At 45.9% G+C, this 23,650-nt stretch overlaps 1 protein-coding gene across 2 annotated transcripts in view; it reads right to left on the bottom strand.

Annotated features, from left to right (window-relative positions):
* The window catches only part of KIDINS220 (kinase D interacting substrate 220), a 195,357-nt gene that overhangs the window by 82,991 nt on the left and 88,716 nt on the right, over positions 1-23,650 (bottom strand). For both annotated transcript variants that reach the window (XM_069728062.1, XM_069728063.1), the window contains exons 21-22: positions 21,089-21,233; positions 14,042-14,204 (exon numbers count right to left, since the gene is read on the bottom strand). In XM_069728062.1, the coding sequence (XP_069584163.1) occupies positions 14,042-14,204; positions 21,089-21,233 (308 nt within the window). The remainder of the gene's footprint in view (positions 1-14,041; positions 14,205-21,088; positions 21,234-23,650) is intronic.

Raw genomic sequence — 23,650 nt, forward strand, 5'->3', positions numbered from 1 at the left:
AAAAAAAAGTTTTAAATTTGCCTATACATATTTCCATATGGATAAGCTGAGAGATCCCCTTTACCTGAATTAGCAGCCTACCAGAGAGCATTCACAAAGCCCCATGGAGGTGGCAAAAAAGTGGTAAATGTTCATAAATACTCAATCTCATGGAGTTCTGTAATGGTTTATCACAATGAAGCTTTATGATTGATGGAGGTCTGAAATCTGGGACCTTACTGATACAGACAATGAATGAGATGCAGGCATTGGAGTAGGAGCCCTTCCAGACACGTGGCAGGAAATGCACCGTGGCCCCATGTGATTAGGGTCGTCTGCAGCTCTCAGCGCGGCCGGGTGACCAATGTGCTGCTGTGCTGGGAAAAGTCATTAGATGGCAGGAGCCACATCATTAGGAGTCACTTCAGTCTCCGTATCAAAGTGATGGTGCCGATTTAGCTTCCAAGTTGCGAGCTGGGCCACTTGTTGAGCTTGATCACTACTTTTCCCTAATGACAGCATGCTCTAATACCATTACAGTAGCAGGTTTAATATGGGAACTGCCAGGCCGATCATCATGGCGCTCACTCGAAAAATTGAAGCTTTATTGGTAAGTATCTGCTTCGAACCATAAGACATAGGAAGAGATCACGGTCTGGGACAGACAAACGTTGGCTGTCCTTTCCATGACTTACCATACTTAATGAGCGTCGTGTCATTTGGCACGATTGCTTAGAGGGACGTCATCTACTACAGATCACCACGGTCTACGAATGTCATCAAGAAATGGGATTGATCATTTGATTTTGGACGGGAAAGGTGCTACAACCTGATTAATTCTCAAGCAACAGCACAAAAGAAAACTGTTCCAGAATCGGTGGTGCTCCAAAATTGGAAGAAGAACTCTTTATAAATAAAAAAACAGTAGGTCCTCTTTAGGTTGTAGCCGGTCTACATCTCATCAACCCTAGGAGAACTCACATGACCGTAGACTGGTTCAGTAGAGCAGTAACATTTCCCAGTTCAGGTTTCCTCTACAGTAGTCCCGAGCACGTCCCGTCGGCAGAGGCTGTGAAGGTTCAGATATAGGGTCCCCAACACACTGGGGGTCTCACACCAGTGAGGCAGACCCTCATTTCCCAAGTCTTGTTGTCTTTTTGCACAGACCTCAGATTAATGCCTGCTGCCTTTATTCCTGGGAGTCTAAGGCCTTCACACTGTGGTTTCTATTATGCAACTGTGTTCTAGCAGCCTCGGATTCTTGGGACTGGGTGACCGGTGACGGCGTTACAGCGACTGTCTGAGGACGACCACAAAACTGGGGTTTTGTAGAACTATGCAGGACAAACTTGTGATATGTATGAGCCGTGTTTACTGAGCTTGGACAAATCTGTAACCACTAAGGTCAATCCTGGTCCATCATGATGTAAGAAAGTCACGTATCTCGTCTGATCCCCATAGACTGAGACCCAGCAAGCCACTGGCATTGCCGGCATGTCACGAGCATTACAACGCATTGTCTTTAAGAAACTGACCCCTTTTACCACTATTTATTAACATCGAACATTTTTCAGATATATTTCATGTTACCCCTTTTGGCATCAGATGCCCACGTTTCTTGTTTGTGTTCTCAGTGTATTTCGCTAATATAACATTATGCCGGCCGTTATAGTCTACTAGATGGCAGCCCGATTCTAAAGAATCGGGAGTCTAGAATCCATATATACTTTATTTATTCAAATGTAAGAATAATACAATTAATAAATAATAGTAAGAAAGAACAAAAAATGGCTGCACTCACCAGCTCTTGACAATTCTTGTTAGCTCTGTGTCATTAGTATCCTTACTATTAGAGCTCATGTTGGCTAAGCTAAACAGCTTTAAGCGTGGTGGTGGCAAACAACAGGTTAATAAGAGGCAGTGTCAGGTAGTAGGAAAATAGCCAGTTAATAATAGGCAATAGTTCTTTGCAGGAATGCAGATATTAATAAATAGGCAGTTTATATTGCAGAGAAATTGCTGGGCAATAATGGACAATGTCCTTATGTGGCAAATAATAGAACAATATACCCAATGTGGCAAAGAAGAGGTTAATAAACGGCAGTCTCTCAGTATAACAGTCAGTGAATAATAGGCAGTATATGGAGAAAACACCAAACAAAAGTTCAAAATTGGTGTGAAAATGTCACTGAACCACTTCACAACTAAATATATATAGTTTTGGTAAATGGTATTATCATTTTTTTGACGAAATTCGGCAGGAGCTTGAAGAGCAATGTCACTGGGCCCGCATCCACGCAGTAGAAACTTGCTGTGAGGTAAAAATTCAAAAATCACACCAAAATGGCGGGCGGAGTGTGTCACAGTACGGCACGTTTCTGATTGGTCGCTCGCAGCAGGCGGCAACCAATCAGACACTGGACACTGTTGACGTCACTTATCTCCGGACATTATCTCCGGACATTAGCTCCGGACATTAGCTCCGGACAAAGCCACGGAAGTTGGCACAAATTGCAGGAAGTAGTATTCTAGGCAATTATATATTAGATGGGGCGGTTCACATGCTCGTGCTTTTCTTACAGACCGATTGTCTGCAAAAATAATTGGAGATAATTTATTTTTTGTTCTGTGGTCTAAGGCGTAGCGTTTCTCCTTGTGATGAGTAACCTGTCTGACATGCCAGTGTAAAGAGACCTGTAGGCCATGCATGCTCCACTGGGAAAAGAAATATGCAAATTGTCTCTTCAGATAGGAAGAGGACTTGAACTCTAGTGTCACCTATAGGAAGTAGCAATCCGAAATGTCAATATTCCCTCTTTAACGAGTCTTACCACATGACCTAGGATAAAAGCCAAACGTCCCCCTTAGATCTACAGTCAGAGGCCTCTCACCTAGCGAAATCAGATCTCCTGCTTTGCACTGAGGAGGGGAAACATCAATCTGCAGATTGAGATTCTGGTTTGGCTTTTTTCGTAAGTAATATGGAAAGGCTCGTTAAAGGGTTGATATTGACTTTTAGGATTTCTGCTTCCGACAGGTGGTGCTAGAGATCTAATCATCTTCATCTCTAGAGACAATTTGCATACATTTGCTTTTTGCAAAAGAGAAAAACTGAAGTGTTTGATATCGGTGTGCACGATCCAATATTTGGAAGAGTTTAGCCGGTGTGTCAGTTTTTACCATCAATGTGGATTTTTTTTTTCTTGTATGCACAAAATAAATACAATTTTCTAACTTTCTCCTACCCACTCAATAGTAAAAAAAAAAAACAACATACACGCACCCATATGACACAGAGGCATCTGACTGCCGGCTGGTTATTTTTATAGTAAAAAATAAAACATCAACAACAAAAAAGAAAACCACAGACTTGAGAACATGCCCATAGACTACAAGGGAACATGTTTTGTCCGTGAGAAACACAGTCGTGCGGAAAAACATGAAAAACATGAAAAACATGAAAAACAGGCGTGCGGATGAGGCCCAACTGGGTTTTTCCTGATTGCTCATACTCTAGGTCTGTGGTGGTCATTTTCTTACGCAGCTGCCCCAGCTCTAGGATTGATGTTTATTCAGTGAGGTGGCAGCATTTTTGCTTCTCTAGAACTACACAAGATGAGCCCGGGGTTTTTGTTGGTAGCATCGGCTGCATTAAAAAACCACGGTGGAACCTTTCTTTCACATGACTCCAGCGATCCCGCTTCCTCGACTCCTCCGCCTGTTCACTTGGCTCCAGCCATGGCACGTGACCACAGCGGCCCATAATGGTGACCTTAGTGGTGTCAACATATCAAGGCTGAAGCCTTAAACAGAGAGGGGCCAAGGAAGAGCTGGTGTAAAGGGGCAGAGGATTGTTAATGGGAAACGGTCACCAAATTTGTCATGTGTCAACTAAACCTATCACTTTATTCAGCGTCTGTGCTGCATTGCATAAACGGTTATATTACCTCCAGATTCCCCGTTTCCTCCCCCAAAAAAACCTTTTAAAAATTCTCCCGCACTGTGTTATTCCTGTAGTTCTGGTCCGAGAGACATCCATTCTGGGCTGATGATCGCCGTCTTCCTCCATTGTGATGTGGATTACGTCTTCCAAATAGCCGGGCTTAATCCGACGGCTGCACAGAGAAACCGCCAGCTTGTGCCTACGCAGTGTGCTCGGCCCTACTCCTTGAGGAGCTGAAAACAGCTGATCTGCGGGTGTGCCAGGTGTTGCCACCCATGGATCTGGCATCCTCAGGGTAGGTCGCCAATATAGTACCGAACAACCCTTGTAAACTTTCATCTACATTTTCATAATGAACCAAAATGCGTGAACACGCCAGTACTCCTTCATGGAGGGCTCTGGATAGAGAAAAGCTAAGCAGTCGAATTTCTGGTCAGGGAGCCATTTCTTCCATTTGCATAAGACAATGGAGACTGAAATCGAGAGGTTATTGTTTTGGTCACATTCGTGGAATCGTTTCCCCGAGATGTGGTTGTGACGTTGTAACGAGGACAGAACGGCAGATTGTCGCTGATCGCTGGGAACAGTCACAATTGCACTATTTGGACAGCTCTCCTGTTTCTTTGGTATCAGCCGCAATCTATTATAGAAGTGTCCAAGAAATCGAGCAATTCCACTTTACACCTTACAGGGATGACCGATAAGCACCAAAAAGAAAAGGACAATCCAATTTCAGCGGTAAGAAAATACGGCGTTTGTAATGATAGCGCCGACATTACTAAATGACGAGCCGCGCTGTAATAAGAGCGGACCCCCAGGCACATGGCTTTATCTATACATCCCAGCTCAGAATTATGAGCTGCGAGAGATGTCATCGCATTTATCTGCAATCTATTACTAATTTTCAGAGTGTTTCGCCTGCAGGACAAGGATGCGGAGCGCTCCCCACGCCGGAGCGAAGGGCAGGGAAAGACGATGGCGGCGGCAGCAGGATTTAACTATCCACTTTAAGTGCTGTCATTTCCCATCTGCTCCGGGGCGAGAGGCAGCAGATCTGCACAGACGGAGAGTTTAGACTTATTTATATATTTCACTAATGCTGCTCAGACCCGAAATCCAAAAGAAAATCCCAGCTAAACCTCTTATTCACTCATTTAAGTAACTCGCAGGGATATTGAGATTCCAGGGGGCCCCAGTAACAGTCTGCAAAAAAAAGGGGCCATTGTGAGCCGGCTGTAGGGCAAACGATCCACACGGTATTCCGATCATCCCACGGTCAGGACCCCACTGGAACAGCGACTAAAGACCCTGGAAGAAGCTGCTGTACAAGTCACTGCTCTGGATGTATGGTACCAGATACATGTGTCGTGTGAACGAAGAAGGGGCCAATCATTATACAGATGAAATCGTCATAGCAGCCACAGTATAAAACGTATCCCAATCACAATCCAAATTATTCACTCCACATTGCAAATCGAGTTTATTAGCAACATCTATAACTCTTTCAGCTATTTGCAATAAACCCAACATGCAAAAACAATGTAGAAAGATCAACAACTAAATATCACAAGTGGTTTCTCCAGATTCAGCACAAAATTCCACTTTACTGTCTACTGCAGTCTCTGAATTGTTCATCTCTTCGTGATAAGCGTCTTTAGTACTTACTAGAACCCCTCTGGCTGTTATGACCTGCTGCAAGCTGTGATGCATCACCAGACACCAGCTTCTGGCAGCGTTCCTTAAGAATCTTAGCCCAGTCCTCATGGATAATGGACTCTTGGTCACTAATACTCTTGGGTTTGCATGTTGCAAATCCAACCAAAGATTTTCGATAGCGTTCAGGTCAAGCTACTTGAGAGGGCAACTCAAGAATCTTCCAGGACTTCTGAAACAAAGCCTTGGTGGTCTTTGAGGTATTCTTAGGATCATTGTCCTGTTGAAAGGTCCAATGACACCGAAGCTTCGGTATCCTCACAGAAGACAGAACGTTTTCTCCTAGGAGTTCCTGATACTTTATTAAAATCAACCTACCCTCCACACACTACAGGTTCCCAGTGCCAGAGGAAGCAAAGCAGTCCCAGAGCATCACCAAGTCACCGTCATGTTTCCCTGTAGACGACACAGAGCCACCGCCATGCTGCACTGTACACGTCACCGAGCCACAGCAATGCTTCACTGTAGAAGTCATTGAGCCACCGCCATGCTTCACTGTAGACTTCATTGAGCCACCGCCATGCTTTACTGTAGACGTCACCGAGCCACGGCCATGCTTCACTGTAGACGTCACCGAGCCACTGCCATGCTTCACTGTAGGCGTCATTGAGCCACCGCCATGCTTCACTGTAGACGTCAACGAGCCACTGCCATGCTTCATTGTAGACGTCACCGAACCACGGCCATGCTTCACTGTAGACGTCACCGAGCCACTGCCATGCTTAACTGTAGGCATCATTGAGCCACGGCCATGCTTCACTGTAGACGTCATTGAGCCACGGCCATGCTTCACTGTAGATGTCACCGAGCCACGGCCATGCTTCACTGTAGACGTCATTGAGCCACCGCCATGCTTCACTGTAGACGTCACCGAGCCACTCCCAAGATCACTATAGGCAGGGTGTTTGCTTTGGTGTGTGCTTCATTCTTCCTTCTTCAGATATACAGCTGATCCATAGACCCTATGTTATTTGCTCATCTAGTGAGATGAATTCAGCATGAAAAAAATGGACAAAAGGGTAAATTGCAGATCTGAGCCGGGAAGTAAATGAAGATTGTAGAAAAACAGGCATTTACCATGATGATTGCAGCTTAGAGAACTCCTATTCTCAAGGTAACTTCGTTACGCAAATCTTAATATTCAGACACACAAGAGTCACAGTCAACCTTAAAAGGCCGTGGATGATGTAGTCAATGGAGTTCGCCGGGCAACGTCTAAAACCTGACATGAAACACAGAAAAGGCCTGTGGTTATACGGGACGGGAGCTGTGCCCAGCCCTCTAACCAAAACAAGTGCTGAATAGTGATGATAGAGCGGTGAAACGCTAGAGTGCTCGGCACTCGAATCGAGCATGTTGGATGCTTGGAAGTGCTCGACATGTGTAGAGAAGTGAATGTGAAACTCAAGCACTTTTCTGCAGGCAGGTTGGTTCTCTCTCTCTGTTCCAGGAGTCCTACACCTCACAAAGAGCCTGGATGATAGGAGTGCCTGCGCTCCCAGCATGGGAACACCCCACTTCAGTGGAGCGTGCGGGTCAGATGATTGAAATGAGCTTCTTGCGAGGACCCGAGCACCACGCGATGCTCTTCACTGCTCGATGCTCGATTGAGCAGTACCGAGCACACTCGCCCATCACTAGTGTTTAACACCCAAAAAGTTCCAGTTTCGGTTCATCGACAGAAGACTTCAGACTTCTGTGGCTTATCTATATGGCGCTAAGTATTTTCATTCCAATGCTTCTTGTGCTTTTGGTTCAGAAGAGATGGCGTGGAGTTCGGGCATTGATAACCTCAGCATTTAGTTTGTGTCTTAGGGTTCGTTCACACGAGCGTAAAAAAAAAAAAATGATCCGTTCCATTCTCATCCAGAAAAGTAGAATGATTTTTCTTTTTACTCAGCCGCTATTATTCTTTCACAGGACCAGTAGCAGTTCCCCATGTTACAGAATTGTAATGTATCTGTAAAAATTGGATACCATACTGATGGTCCATGTACTGGTGATCCGTCTGCTTGCGATTTTGTTTCTCGCACTGTCTGATTTCGGAGTGAAATCGTAGCATGCTGCAATTTTTTTTTCTCATGCTGCATACAGCTGAGAAAAAAAAATACCCAGATCTGCACTGAATAACATCGGTTGAAAGCAATCTGATTTTTTATTGAATAGCCCTGATCCGATTTATATGATTGTGTGAGCGATCCATAACAGTGCAGACAAAGTCTTCGGTTTCCTCTCCTGGGGGCACTACAAGTTTCTGTGCCTCGGATCCTCTGCGGGGCGAGCTGACTTTCATCAAATTTGCAATGGGGATTATGTTGATTACAACTGTATAAGTCCCATGCAGGAAAAGCAACCAAAGCCCATCAGGATGTGCAACTATCGTGGCAACAGAGATCACATTATTCCTTATCTGGCATTGAAAGAATAGAAATTGTGTTTCTCACAGAAAAATTAAAATCTTTAAGACATCTCCAGAGAGGCAACATATCCCCCTCAAATTGAACATATGGGATTAAATTATAGCTGGGAAAGAGAAACTAACTATAACTGGGGAACTGAGAAAGAACAAACTTCAACCTCCATTAAAGTAGGGGCCTCCTGCAATGAACAGGCAATTACATCGGAGATTTGCTCTGGAAAAATTACACCAAGGCAGACTAATATACGCAGAGGTGGAGAAGTACACTTCCCAGGCATAGGCTTCCTATGATCAAAGCCCGACTCCCAGACCTTTTGAAGCCCGAGGTCATTGATGGATATTGGGGTTTGCATCAATCCAATATTTATAGCAGTTATATTTTCTGCATCATAGGCTGGCAGTTAATATTGGTCCAATGGATGGTGCTATTTATGCCATGTTTCATTTCTGTAGACAGGTAAAATCGCAATAAGACACATGACGACAATATCTACCATCTGGGACCTCCAGGGGAGAAGATATCCTGCAAGTTGGGGATCTCAGGGCGATTCTAAAGGACCTAGCACATCTCACAACAAACCCCCCCATGAGCTCACCAAAAGGAGGTATTAGGGTATAACCTCAGAGCTAATAAAAAGCAGCATTTGGGTTTGGGTCATTTGTCAGTCCTGGAAAGTACAGATTTCTGTGTGTTCTGTGCGTTTTCCTAAGCATACCTCCTTCCGCTAAGCTCTGAGCCACTTCTGTGACATCAGGTACAGTCATTTTCTTTTGTTATATCTTATTTTATGTAACTGTATATACTGTATTGTATTGTTTCCATCTTGTGTGTGTATATATATATATATATATATATATATATACATACATACAGTGGGGCAAAAAAGTATTTAGTCAGTCAGCAATAGTGCAAGTTCCACCACTTAAAAAGATGAGAGGCGTCTGTAATTTACATCATAGGTAGACCTCAACTATGGGAGACAAACTGAGAAAAAAATCCAGAAAATCACATTGTCTGTTTTTTTATCATTTTATTTGCATATTATGGTGGTAAATAAGTATTTGGTCAGAAACAAACAATCAAGATTTCTGGCTCTCACAGACCTGTAACTTCTTCTTTAAGAGTCTCCTCTTTTCTCCACTCATTACCTGTAGTAATGGCACCTGTTTAAACTTATCAGTATAAAAAGACACCTGTGCACACCCTCAAACAGTCTGACTCCAAACTCCACTATGGTGAAGACCAAAGAGCTGTCAAAGGACACCAGAAACAAAATTGTAGCCCTGCACCAGGCTGGGAAGACTGAATCTGCAATAGCCAACCAGCTTGGAGTGAAGAAATCAACAGTGGGAGCAATAATTAGAAAATGGAAGACATACAAGACCACTGATAATCTCCCTCGATCTGGGGCTCCACGCAAAATCCCACCCCGTGGGGTCAGAATGATCACAAGAACGGTGAGCAAAAATCCCAGAACCACGCGGGGGGACCTAGTGAATGAACTGCAGAGAGCTGGGACCAATGTAACAAGGCCTACCATAAGTAACACACTACGCCACCATGGACTCAGATCCTGCAGTGCCAGACGTGTCCCACTGCTTAAGCCAGTACATGTCCGGGCCCGTCTGAAGTTTGCTAGAGAGCATTTGGATGATCCAGAGGAGTTTTGGGAAAATGTCCTATGGCCTGATGAAACCAAACTGGAACTGTTTGGTAGAAACACAACTTGTCGTGTTTGGAGGAAAAAGAATACTGAGTTGCATCCATCAAACACCATACCTACTGTAAAGTATGGTGGTGGAAACATCATGCTTTGGGGCTGTTTCTCTGCAAAGGGGCCAGGACGACTGATCCGGGTACATGAAAGAATGAATGGGGCCATGTATCGTGAGATTTTGAGTGCAAACCTCCTTCCATCAGTAAGGGCATTGAAGATGAAACGTGGCTGGGTCTTTCAACATGACAATGATCCAAAGCACACCACCAGGGCAACGAAGGAGTGGCTTCATAAGAAGCATTTCAAGGTCCTGGAGTGGCCTAGCCAGTCTCCAGATCTCAACCCTATAGGAAACCTTTGGAGGGAGTTGAAAGTCCGTGTCGCCAAGCGAAAAGCCAAAAACATCACTGCTCTAGAGGAGATCTGCATGGAGGAATGGGCCAACATACCAACAACAGTGTGTGGCAACCTTGTGAAGACTTACAGAAAACGTTTGACCTCTGTCATTGCCAACAAAGGATATATTACAAAGTATTGAGATGAAATTTTGTTTCTGACCAAATACTTATTTTCCACCATAATATGCAAATAAAATGTTAAAAAAAACAGACAATGTGATTTTCTGGATTTTTTTTTCTCAGTTTGTCTCCCATAGTTGAGGTCTACCTATGATGTAAATTACAGACGCCTCTCATCTTTTTAAGTGGTGGAACTTGCACTATTGCTGACTGACTAAATACTTTTTTGCCCCACTGTGTGTGTGTATATGTATATATATATATTATAAGCACTGCCTATTTTTCCAGAATAAATATGTAAAATGTAATAGCTCTGTTCTTCTTGCTCTGTAAGCCGCACCCGAAACCATACGCTACCTTAACAGGTGTCCAATCGGCCTCTATACATGATTGGTGGTGGCAGCTAGTAGTTCCTTTTGTTATTGTGGAGCTGGTAGTGACCATAGGAGGGTGTATATGTATTCCATGCCTTGGAATCGGAGGTGTATATACCATACACTCACTGCGAGTTCCTCAAGAGCCAAACTAGTACTGGAAGCAGCTGCGGCCTCCGTTCATCACTTGTCAGTAAATTGCGGAATAGTCCTGACGATTAGAGGCAGCAGAGTTGCGTCTCTTGACTTTTATTTTAGTCTGCTGGTTTCCGCTCATAGTGCTTCTCACACACTGTGCGCGCACACAAACTACGCACTATGCTGCAGCCCGCTCCACAGGACACAGAGCTAAGGTTTATCACAACTGTACAATGCTGCCATCTGCTGGAAAACTGCAGTCACTGCACTTTGTCAAAGTCAAGAGTCTTTCAGCCCAAACTGACAGTGTAAACGGAGCTCAAAGCCATGTTGGGATAGACAATATTTATATATAAAAAAAAAAAAAAAAAACTTTCGGACTGAAGTATGAAAAATTGCCAAATTAGCATCCAGAAACAACATTTTCACACTTACTGTCATCTGCATGTCCATTTTTTTTTTTTTTTTTTTAACATTTTCATGGCATCCTTTTTCGACATCAACAGATGAGAAACTAGATATGGTCTAGTAATTTTTATGTTAATAATTGCAGTGGATCTGTAAAAACAGATGTGGTGTGAATGATCCGTATGGCATCCATTTATAGCTGAGATTTTTGTGTGCACCTATAGACTTCAATATGCGTGTGTCATCTGAAATAAAGAGCCTAACACATACTGCGATTTATCTCACATGGGCACTCAGCCTCTGCGAAAATAAAAACTGCTCATATGAACAACCCCACTGAACACTGGTCTGTGTGCTATTCTGATTTAACACATGCGTATAAAACACTTGTTTGACCGAGTTCTTTGTGCTGTAATCTGAAGATTAGTCACATGAGCAAATTAAGGCGCTCAGGGCACCCTGGGTGTCACACAGAGGCTCAGCGCACCCTGGGTGTGACACAGAGGCTCAGCGTACCCTGGGTGTGACACAGAGGCTCAGGGCACCCTGGGTGTCACACAGAGGCTCAGGGCACCCTGGGTGTCACACAGAGGCTCAGCGCACCCTGGGTGTCACACAGAGGCTCAGCGCACCCCGGGTGTGACACAGAGGCTCAGCGCACCCCGAGTGTGACACAGAGGCTCAGCGCACCCCGGGTGTGACACAGAGGCTCAGCGCACCCCGGGTGTGACACAGAGGCTCAGCGCACCCCGGGTGTGACACAGAGGCTCAGCGCACCCTGGGTGTGACACAGAGGCTCAGCGCATCCTGGGTGTGACACAGAGGCTCAGGGCACCCTGGGTGTGGCACAGAGGCTCAGCGCACCCTGGGTGTGACACAGAGGCTCAGCGCATCCTGGGTGTGACACAGAGGCTCAGGGCACCCTGGGTGTGACACAGAGGCTCAGCGCACCCTGGGTGTGACACAGAGGCTCAGCGCACCCCAGTTGTGAAACAGAGGCTCAGCGCACCCCGGGTGTGACACAGAGGCTCAGCGCACCCTGGGTGTGACACAGAGGCTCAGCGCATCCTGGGTGTGACGCAGAGGCTCAACGCACCCTGGGTGTGACCCAGAGGCTCAGCGCACCCTGGGTGTGACACAGAGGCTCAGGGCACCCTGGGTGGGGCAACTCCATTCTACCTTCTGGTTTTGCTTATCACTGCCTCTCGTAATGATGATCGATAGTGCTGGTTTGCCTGGAGCAAGCACTCTAAAGGGAAATTCAGGAAAGCCAAAACTCTCACCAGTGTAGGAGGTGTAACCAAGAACAAACCGTGGGCAGGACAGTGTAGAGGCGTAGAGCCTCTTAGCCGCACCTAGGGTGCACAGAACACTAACATTAGCATATCTGATTAATCTTCACTTTCTGCAGAACGGATTCAGTGATTAGATCACTACAGATTTGATTTCTACAGGGGTTACATCCCTGCTGCGGCTCCGGTGCAGGCGTAGTTAATTTTTTCCTGTTGAGGGCAGAGCAAAGTACTGCAGTGCGCAGGTGCCGGGAAAGGTCAGAGAGGCCCGGCGCCTGTGCACTGCAGTACTTTGCTCTGCCCTCAACAGGACAAATAAAGTACGCCTGCGCCAGAGCCACAGCGTAAAGACAAGAAGAGGACGTCATCGTAAGAAGATGGGAGGCCCCGGACCGCGACGCCCATCGGACCGGACCGCAGCGGGACCGCCCCTGGGTGAGTATAATCTAACCTCTTATGCTCCTCTTTCAGGATACATCGGGGGCCTTATCTACAGCATTACAGAATGTTGTAGATAAGCCCCTAATGACGGTGGCCGCAGCTTATAGGCGAATTTTGGGGTGACAGATTCCCTTTAAAAGGATATCCTGATATGTAAAACTGTAGAATATCAAGAGGGTGTACTTAGTTTTTCTCAAGATTGTATCTATTTTTGGGTGGTGAAAGAAGTAAATAAAACAAAATCACCTTTTTTCATCTCTTCCTCCTCCTCTGTGTCCGGTCGTGTACATTATATTACAGTTTTGTGGACTCTCAGACTAACATTCATGCATTTTCCCCATTGAAAATAAAACCAAAAATGCCCACTGGTCAGCCAAACGGGCTGCTCTGCCTACTAGTAATGAGCGAACAGCAATCCCTGCCTGTGTTGTGACTGTCGATCAGCCGAAGAGCCCGAGACATGCAGCTGCTGGGCTTCGAACATGTTATTTGAGCACGCCGAAGACACTCAGCACTCGAGCATGCTCAGATAACACTGTCCAAGCACGCTCGCTCATCACTATGGCCTACAGCTCCTGAAGGTGTCCAGCACGTATATTAGGGACACAGTAAAACTGTGGAGAGCTAAAGGCACTATGGCTCCGATTCATTAAAGCTTTTAAGCCAGAAAACTTTTATAAAAGCTTTAAAAAAAAAAAGTTTCTAAATTTTGCATACATTTTTTGTGACTTTGGAGTTTTCATACCAACATAAGTGGGGCAGGAGAGGAGCCGAGGGCCGCTTTGACGTCATGCACTGCGCCAATCTAGATGAATCGGCCTCTGCGTGTGCCATTGTATTGTGCCATCTGCTAGAAGTAACGTTTCAGTGGGAGACAAACTTGGCGGCTGCAGTAAGATCCGATAGAAAAGACCATATACTACACCGCCAAACAAGAGGGGCGAGCGCACATTCTTCCTGGGCTGCAGAGCTTAGAATGGCAGGAGGTCCGGGGCCGCACGGCAGCGTCTGAGGCCGACATTGGGCCGCGTGCGTTTCATGTAATTCTGTACATCTGTCCAATGATTGCACATAAATAGCTATAAAGCATAAACCCACCGCTCATAAATGGTTTTCAGCGTGGTTTGATCGTGGACAGCCTCCGTCTCCTCCAGGTACAGGATCAGCCAGGACGTCCTGTATGGCCACTGCTCTGTAAGATTGATCCAAGAAGCCAATCTGTCCCAATTAAACGTGATCTGATTGGCTCTTAGTAGCCTTCCTGCAAAAAAAAAAAAAAGAAAAAAAACTCATGTCCCAATATGCCACATATACAATGAGACCAACGTGGGAGCGGGTCCCTTCATTGCTTATGAGGACAGGGTGCCATACTGTGGCTAGGAGTAATTCGGCACCAGGCATGGGCCCCTGTATGGACCACGTACACGAGGCTCTCACAAGAGAAGGTCTGCCGCTTCATTCTGTCGGACCGCTACCTATGTACTGGCCATTCCAGGCAGCTTATTCAGAATCGGCCGTCCTGTGTGTGAGGAATCACTATTTTTGGCCATTACAGGCCTTATATCCTGCAGCTTTCACCAGTTTTCCCCACAAAAGCCTCTAATTTTCTATTGACTCAACTGCTGGGTGGAGAGGAGTGCACAGACATGAGGGACGCCTGCTCTTCCTTATCTATGCAGTACACAGAAACAAGCAGCAGCATGGAGGACCATGTACAGCAGTACTGAGCAGTCTTGCTGCGATTCCTGTTGTGAATTCTGTGGCTGAATTCACTCCTGTGGTCACAAGTGGCACTGCAGCTTCTGAGCTTCCTCCCTCAGGTGTTCTGGTGAGCTCGTTGGCTGCTTTGTTATTTAACTCCACCTGATTCTGTCTTCCTTGCTCCTTGTCAATGTTCCAGTGTTGGATCTGAGCTTCTGGATCTTTCCTGTGGCCTGCTGCTCTGCTTAGATAAGTGCTTCTTTGCTTTTGTTGCTACTTTTTCGGTCCAGCTTGTTAATTCGTTTTGCTGGAAGCTCTGAGACGCAAAGGGTGTACCGCCGTGCCGTTAGTTCGGCACGGTGGGTCTTTTTGCCCCCTTTGCGTGGTTTTTTGCTTTAGGGTTTTTTGTAGACTGCAAAGTTCTCTTTGCTATCCTCGCTCTATCTAGAATATCGGGCCTCACTTTGCTGAATCTATTTCATCCCTACGTTTGTCTTTTCATCTTGCTAACAGTCATTATATGTGGGGGGCTGCCTTTTCCTTTGGGGTATTTCTCTGAGGCAAGTCAGGCTTGTTTTTCTATCTTCAGGCTAGTCAGCTCCTCAGGCTGTGCCGAGTTGCATAGGTAGTGTCAGGCGCAATCCACAGCTGCCTTTAGTTGTGTTTAGGATAGGTTCAGGTATTGCGGTCTACAGAGATTCCACGTCTCAGAGCTCGTTCTATTGTTTTTTGGGTTATTGTCAGATCACTATATGTGCTCTGATTGCTGGCACACTGTGTCACTGGATTTCCTACATAACAGTACAAGGAGCCAACCTAATGATTCTCAATAGAGGGAAAGAAGAAGTTCTGACATCATTTTTTTTTCTCAGCTCTGTGTTCAGTCTTTTTTTTCCCCTAGACATTTGGGTGTATCAGGACACAGGTGTGGACATGGATATTCAGGGTCTGTGCTCTTCAATGGATAATCTCGTTACAAATGTACAAAGGATTCAAGATACTATTGATCAGAAATCTATGTTAGAACCAAGAATTCCTATTCCTGATTTGTTTTTTGGTGATAGAACTAAGTTTCTTAATTTCAAAAATAATTGTAAGCTATTTCTGGCCTTGAAACCTCATTCTTCTGGTAATCCTATTCAACAGGTTTTGATTATTATTTCTTTTTTGCGCGGCGACCCTCAGGACTGGGCATTTTCTCTTGCGCCAGGAGACCCTGCATTGAGTAATGTCAATGCGTTTTTCCTGGCGCTCGGATTACTTTACGATGAGCCTAATTCAGTGGATCAGGCTGAGAAAAATTTGCTGGCTTTGTGCCAGGGTCAGGATGATATTGAGGTATATTGCCAGAAATTTAGGAAGTGGTCAGTACTCACTCTGTGGAATGAATCTGCGCTGGCAGCTATGTTCAGAAAGGGTCTCTCTGAGGCTCTTAAGGATGTCATGGTGGGTTTTCCTATGCCTACTGGTTTGAATGAGTCTATGTCTTTGGCCATTCAGATCGGTCGACGCTTGCACGAGCGTAAATCTGTGCACCATTTGGCGGTATTGTCTAAGATTAAACCTGAGCCTATGCAGTGCGATAGGACTATGACCAGAGTTGAACGGCAAGAACACAGACGTCTGAATGGTCTGTGTTTCTACTGTGGTGATTCCACTCATGCGATTTCTGATTGTCCTAAGCGCACTAAGCGGTTCGATAGGTCTGCCGTCATTGGTACTGTACAATCCAAATTCCTTCTGTCCATTACCTTGATATGCTCTTTGTCATCGTATTCTGTCATGGCGTTTGTGGATTCAGGCGCTGCCCTGAATCTGATGAATTTGGATTATGCTAAACGTTGTGGGTTTTTCTTGGAGCCTTTGCGGTGTCCTATTCCGTTGAGAGGAATTGATGCTACACCTTTGGCCAAGAATAAACCTCAGTACTGGACCCAGCTGACCATGTGCATGGCTCCTGCACATCAGGAAGTTATTCGCTTTCTGGTGCTACATAATCTGCATGATGTGGTCGTGTTGGGGTTGCCATGGCTGCAAACCCATAATCCAGTATTGGATTGGAACTCTATGTCGGTATCCAGCTGGGGTTGTCAGGGGGTACATGGTGATGTTCCATTTTTGTCTATTTCGTCATCCACTCCTTCTGAGGTCCCAGAGTTCTTGTCTGATTATCAGGATGTATTTGAAGAGCCCAAGTCCGATGCCCTACCTCCGCATAGGGATTGTGATTGTGCTATCAATTTGATTCCTGGTAGTAAAATCCCAAAAGGTCGATTATTTAATTTATCCGTGCCTGAACACGCCGCTATGCGCAGTTATGTGAAGGAATCCCTGGAGAAGGGACATATTCGCCCATCGTCATCACCACTGGGAGCAGGGTTCTTCTTTGTAGCCAAGAAGGATGGTTCGCTGAGACCGTGTATTGATTACCGCCTTCTTAATAAAATCACTGTTAAATTTCAGTATCCCTTGCCATTGTTATCTGACTTGTTTGCTCGGATTAAGGGGGCTAGTTGGTTCACTAAGATAGATCTTCGTGGTGCGTATAATCTGGTGAGAATCAGGCAAGGAGATGAATGGAAAACTGCATTTAATACGCCCGAGGGTCATTTTGAGTATCTAGTGATGCCGTTCGGACTTGCCAATGCTCCATCTGTGTTTCAGTCTTTTATGCATGACATCTTCCGTGAGTATCTGGATAAATTCCTGATTGTTTACTTGGATGACATTTTGATCTTCTCAGATGATTGGGAGTCTCATGTGAAGCAGGTCAGAATGGTTTTCCAGGTCCTGCGTGCTAATTCTTTGTTTGTGAAGGGATCAAAGTGTCTCTTCGGTGTGCAGAAAGTTTCATTTTTGGGGTTCATCTTTTCCCCTTCTACTATCGAGATGGATCCGGTTAAGGTCCAAGCCATCCAGGATTGGACTCAGCCGACATCTCTGAAAAGTCTGCAAAAGTTCCTGGGCTTTGCTAATTTTTATCGTCGCTTCATCTGTAATTTTTCTAGCATTGCCAAACCATTGACCGATTTGACCAAGAAGGGTGCTGATTTGGTTAATTGGTCTTCTGCTGCTGTGGAAGCTTTTCAGGAGTTGAAGCGTCGTTTTTGTTCTGCCCCTGTGTTGTGTCAACCAGATGTTTCTCTTCCGTTCCAGGTCGAGGTTGATGCTTCTGAGATTGGAGCAGGGGCGGTTTTGTCACAGAGAGGTTCTGGTTGCTCAGTGTTGAAACCATGTGCTTTCTTTTCCAGGAAGTTTTCGGCTGCTGAGTGTAATTATGATGTGGGCAACCGAGAGTTGCTGGCCATGAAGTGGGCATTCGAGGAATGGCGTCATTGGCTTGAAGGAGCTAAGCATCGCGTGGTGGTATTGACTGATCATAAGAACCTTACTTATCTCGAGTCTGCCAAGCGCTTGAATCCTAGACAGGCCCGTTGGTCGTTATTTTTTGCCCGCTTCGATTTTGTGATTTCGTACCTTCCGGGCTCTAAAAATGTGAAGGCGGATGCTCTGTCTAGGAGTTTTGTGCCCGACTCTCCGGGTTCATCTGAGCCGGCGAGTATCCTCAAGGAAGGAGTCATTGTGTCTGCCATCTCCCCTGATTTGCGGCGAGTGTTGCAAAAATTTCAGGCGAATAAACCTGATCGTTGTCCGGCGGAGAAACTGTTCGTCCCTGATAGGTGGACTAGTAAAGTTATCTCTGAACTTCATTGTTCGGTGTTGGCTGGTCATCCTGGAATCTTTGGTACCAGAGAGTTAGTGGCTAGATCCTTCTGGTGGCCATCTCTGTCACGGGATGTACGTACTTTTGTGCAGTCCTGTGGGATTTGTGCTAGGGCTAAGCCCTGCTGTTCACGTGCCAGTGGGTTGCTTTTGCCCTTGCCGGTCCCAAAGAGGCCTTGGACACATATTTCGATGGATTTCATTTCTGACCTTCCCGTTTCTCAAAAGATGTCAGTCATTTGGGTGGTCTGTGATCGCTTTTCTAAAATGGTCCATCTGGTGCCCTTGGTTAAATTGCCTTCCTCCTCTGATTTGGTGCCTTTGTTCTTCCAGCATGTGGTTCGTTTGCATGGCATTCCTGAGAATATTGTTTCTGACAGAGGTTCCCAGTTTGTTTCAAGGTTTTGGCGAGCCTTTTGTGGTAGGATGGGCATTGACCTATCTTTTTCCTCGGCTTTCCATCCTCAGACTAATGGCCAGACCGAACGAACCAATCAGACCTTGGAAACATATCTGAGATGTTTTGTTTCTGCAGACCAGGATGATTGGGTGTCCTTTTTGCCGTTGGCTGAGTTCGCCCTTAATAATCGGGCCAGCTCGGCTACCTTGGTCTCTCCATTTTTCTGCAATTCTGGGTTCCATCCTCGTTTCTCTTCAGGACAGGTTGAGTCTTCGGACTGTCCTGGTGTGGATTCTGTGGTGGACAGGTTGCAGCAGATCTGGACTCAGGTAGTGGACAATTTGACCTTGTCCCAGGAGAAGGCTCAACTTTTCGCTAATCGCAGACGCCGTGTGGGTCCCCGACTTCGTGTTGGGGATCTGGTTTGGTTATCTTCTCGTCATATTCCTATGAAGGTTTCCTCTCCTAAATTTAAACCTTGTTTTATTGGTCCGTATAGGATTTCTGAGATTCTCAATCCTGTGTCTTTTCGTCTGACCCTCCCAGACTCCTTTTCCATACATAATGTATTCCATAGGTCGTTGTTGCGGAGATACGTGGCACCTATGGTTCCATCTGTTGAGCCTCCTGCCCCGGTTTTGGTGGAGGGGGAATTGGAGTATATTGTGGAGAAAATTTTGGATTCTCGTGTTTCTAGACGGAAACTCCAGTATCTGGTTAAATGGAAGGGTTATGCTCAGGAAGATAATTCCTGGGTTTTTGCCTCTGATGTCCATGCTCCAGATCTTGTTCGTGCCTTTCATGTGGCACATCCTGGTCGGCCTGGGGGCTCTGGTGAGGGTTCGGTGACCCCTCCTCAAGGGGGGGGTACTGTTGTGAATTCTGTGGCTGAATTCACTCCTGTGGTCACAAGTGGTACTGCAGCTTCTGAGCTTCCTCCCTCAGGTGTTCTGGTGAGCTCGTTGGCTGCTTTGTTATTTAACTCCACCTGATTCTGTCTTCCTTGCTCCTTGTCAATGTTCCAGTGTTGGATCTGAGCTTCTGGATCTTTCCTGTGGCCTGCTGCTCTGCTTAGATAAGTGCTTCTTTGCTTTTGTTGCTACTTTTTCTGTCCAGCTTGTTAATTCGTTTTGCTGGAAGCTCTGAGACGCAAAGGGTGTACCGCCGTGCCGTTAGTTCGGCACGGTGGGTCTTTTTGCCCCCTTTGCGTGGTTTTTTGCTTTAGGGTTTTTTGTAGACTGCAAAGTTCTCTTTGCTATCCTCGCTCTATCTAGAATATCGGGCCTCACTTTGCTGAATCTATTTCATCCCTACGTTTGTCTTTTCATCTTGCTAACAGTCATTATATGTGGGGGGCTGCCTTTTCCTTTGGGGTATTTCTCTGAGGCAAGTCAGGCTTGTTTTTCTATCTTCAGGCTAGTCAGCTCCTCAGGCTGTGCCGAGTTGCATAGGTAGTGTCAGGCGCAATCCACAGCTGCCTTTAGTTGTGTTTAGGATAGGTTCAGGTATTGCGGTCTACAGAGATTCCACGTCTCAGAGCTCGTTCTATTGTTTTTTGGGTTATTGTCAGATCACTGTATGTGCTCTGATTGCTGGCACACTGTGTCACTGGATTGCCTACATAACAGATTCCAGCCCTGAAGAGATAAAACATTGCTAGAATCTACAGCAGGAGCAGCGCCTCTCTCTCCCTGTGTTGAGTGCTTCTACCTCTTCCAACTCCATTGCATTTAAAGGGAACCCGTCATCTCAGAAACCACTACTTACCTGCAGATATAGTGTTAATCCCTTTTATAAACAGGATAACCTGCATGAATTTGGGGCTAAAATCATTTTATTATAATGCCCCCTATATTCTCTGTCTCTATTGCTTTAATGAAAATTGACCAGTGAGCTCAGTTATACAGTTTTACTGGGGGGCTCTTAACTCTTTTATCTGTCTTTTTCTGAGCTCCTCTCAGCTGATTTTTCCCCACAAACCACATCAACGTTTAATGTGCTGGGAAACAAAGAGCCTTTAAAAGCCAAGGGTTTACTTTCCTAATAAGACCCAATTACACACATTATTTCTCATCCCAAATACATGCATTTAAAGGGACTCTATCCCCAGGTTTTTGTGCCCCATCTGAGAGCAGTATAGTGTTGGGGCAGAGACCTTGATTCCAGCGATATGTTACTTATTGACACATCACTGGAATCAGGGTCTCTGCCCCTACATTATGTGGCTCTCAGATTAGGTGGCAAAATCACATGTACTGAGAGGAGCACACGTGTGGGAGGAGCGGCTGCTAGAGGAGCACGGCCATCACCAACTCCATTACCTGTCACTGACACAATATTTAACAATCTTCTCATGGTCTGAGGACTGATGTCACTGAACCAGTCTTCTGTCACCAGCAGCTTGGTGAGATCGAAGGACATTTGTCGGGTGATCGTGCGCTGCATCTGCCGTCTTCTGTACGTATCCTGGAGAAGGAACACAAATCTCCAGTTCATACATAAGTAAAATTGCAAAGAGCTTGTAAGAAAAAACAAAACAAAAAAAGATAGCAACTTAGAAATTTTCCTCTAATTTAAAATCCTCTTTCTTCTTGAGAGCTGATGCAATTTTTAAATGTTATAATTTACTGATTGTTACCGGCCAGTAGCGACGAGTGAACCTGCTAAGATAAGCAGACAGCAGAGTGTCTCGGGTGACCACAGTCCGTGTCTCGGGTGACCACAGTCCGTGTCTCGGGTGACCACAGTCCGTGTCTCGGGTGACGACAAAGAGTGTCTCGGGTTAGATAGTATCTCGGGTGATGACAGAGTGTCTCGGGTGATCGGGTGACATAGTATCTCGGGTGACATCAGAGTGCCTTGGGTGACAACAGAGAGTGTCTCGGGTGACATAGTATCTCTGGTGACGACACAGTGTCTCGGTTGATCGGGTGACATAGTATCTCGGGTGACATCAGAGTGTCTTGGGTGACAACAGAGAGTGTCTCGGGTGACATAGTATCTCTGGTGACGAGAGTGTCTCGGGTGATCGGGTGACATAGTATCTCTGGTGACGAGACAGTGTCTCGGGTGATCGGGTGACATAGTATCTTGGGTGACATCAGAGTGTCTTGGGTGACATAGTATCTCGGGTGACGACAGTGTCTCGGGTGATCGGGTGACATAGTATCTCGGGTGACAGAGTGTCTTGGGTGTGCTCGGATAATAAGTTCAAGCCCCCACGGCTGCAGGTTTTGCAGCTTTTAGCCTCAACAAACAAGCACTCCCTGCATGTGTTGCAGCTATCTAACATCATGCAGCCGCGGGAACTCGAACATACTATCCCAGCACACCCAAGACACTTGGAGAACACCTTGTCAGAGCACACTCGCTCATCACTAGTGGCCTCCTCTGCAGTCTCAGCCTGGCAAGCTACCCTGGCAAGGAGCACGCGGCGCAGGCAGGGTCTATGCTATACAGCCTGCTAGGACCACTCTGAAGGTGGCCAGATCCGGGGAGCTTAAGTACACCCCCCCCTTCCCCCGGAGCCTCTGTTAGCAGCCCAGGATAGACCATAAAATCCTCATGGAAACCACATTATAACACATTTATCAAAAATATAAACCAAAAATAGCATAAAGCATGGCCCAAAAGTATTATGGACAATGAGGGGATAACGCACTAACCTTGAAACAAAACAAAAGAAAAAAGAACCACAATCAATTATCCCAAAAATTCTTTTAAAAGGTACAGAAAATATTTATTAAATATAACAAAGGTATAGGAGCATGGAGGGAAGGAAAACGATGAGAGTGACATGTGATAATATGCTGTATACCCTTTCAGCATGTGCTCCCTAATTCTCACATATGTGTACGTTTTTTTCCTTCCCTCCTTGCTCCTATACCTTTGTTATATTTAATAAAGATTTTTTGTACCTTGAGAATTTTTGAGATAATTGATGGTGGTTCTTTTTGTCTTTCGTTATGTTTCAGCCTGGGAGAGAGCAGTTTGGACCAGGGGGTGACTATATCGCAGGTCAGCGCCGTCAATGTTCAGAAACGCACCACCATAGGCAGAGCAGGAGGCCAGGAGCAGCGAGATCCTGAAGCTTAAGAAAACCCCTTTAAATAGTATTGAGAGGTTGGACATACAATTTCTGCAGGTTCCTATCCCCCTAATATTTTAAAGGAAATTTGTCAGCAAGCTTAACCCCCGTAGGTCATAGAAAGGTATCAGAGCATTTCTCTTTCAATTTGCGGTCTGTTGTGTTATTCTGCAGGAATCGTCAATGGTATCAATATGCATATGGAGGTGTTCGGTGCTTCGTCCTGCCCAGAGCACCTAATGAGAGTCTGCCTGCCCAGCTCATTTCCATCCTTAGTGCCCTGCCCGTCTGCCTACGTTGAGTAGGAAATCTCACAACTGATCACATCTTGTGCCTGCGAGTGAACAGTGTTGTCGAGTGTTTGTCACGCTGAAGCAAGTGCCCTAAGAAGGGAACCTTACAGCGCAGGCGCCAAAACCGCTGTGATGAGAGCAGGCGCAAGATTTCCTGCCTGACGTCAGCAATCAACAGAAGGAGGCAGGCACCGAGGATGCAAATAGCCCGGGGAGGCAGACAAAGCTCCTAACGAAAGTCTGCCTCCCCGGGTCATTTACATCCGGAGTGCCTGCCTCCCTCTGCTGATTGTTAGCCAACAACAGGCAGGAAATCTTGTGCCTGCCCAAACTGCCGCTATGCTCTGCTTCAGCAGACCACTGCACCCACAGGCACGAGGCGGTGCGAGCAGGCAGAAGATTTCCTGCCCAGCGCCTCACATCAGCCATCAATCACAGGGAGGCAGGCACTAAGGATGGAAAGGAGCTGGAGGAAGTCCGATAATGACCTACAGAAGCAGACA

The sequence above is a fragment of the Ranitomeya imitator genome, chromosome 5 (assembly GCF_032444005.1).
Source record: "Ranitomeya imitator isolate aRanImi1 chromosome 5, aRanImi1.pri, whole genome shotgun sequence".
NCBI classification, from domain to species: domain Eukaryota; kingdom Metazoa; phylum Chordata; class Amphibia; order Anura; family Dendrobatidae; genus Ranitomeya; species Ranitomeya imitator.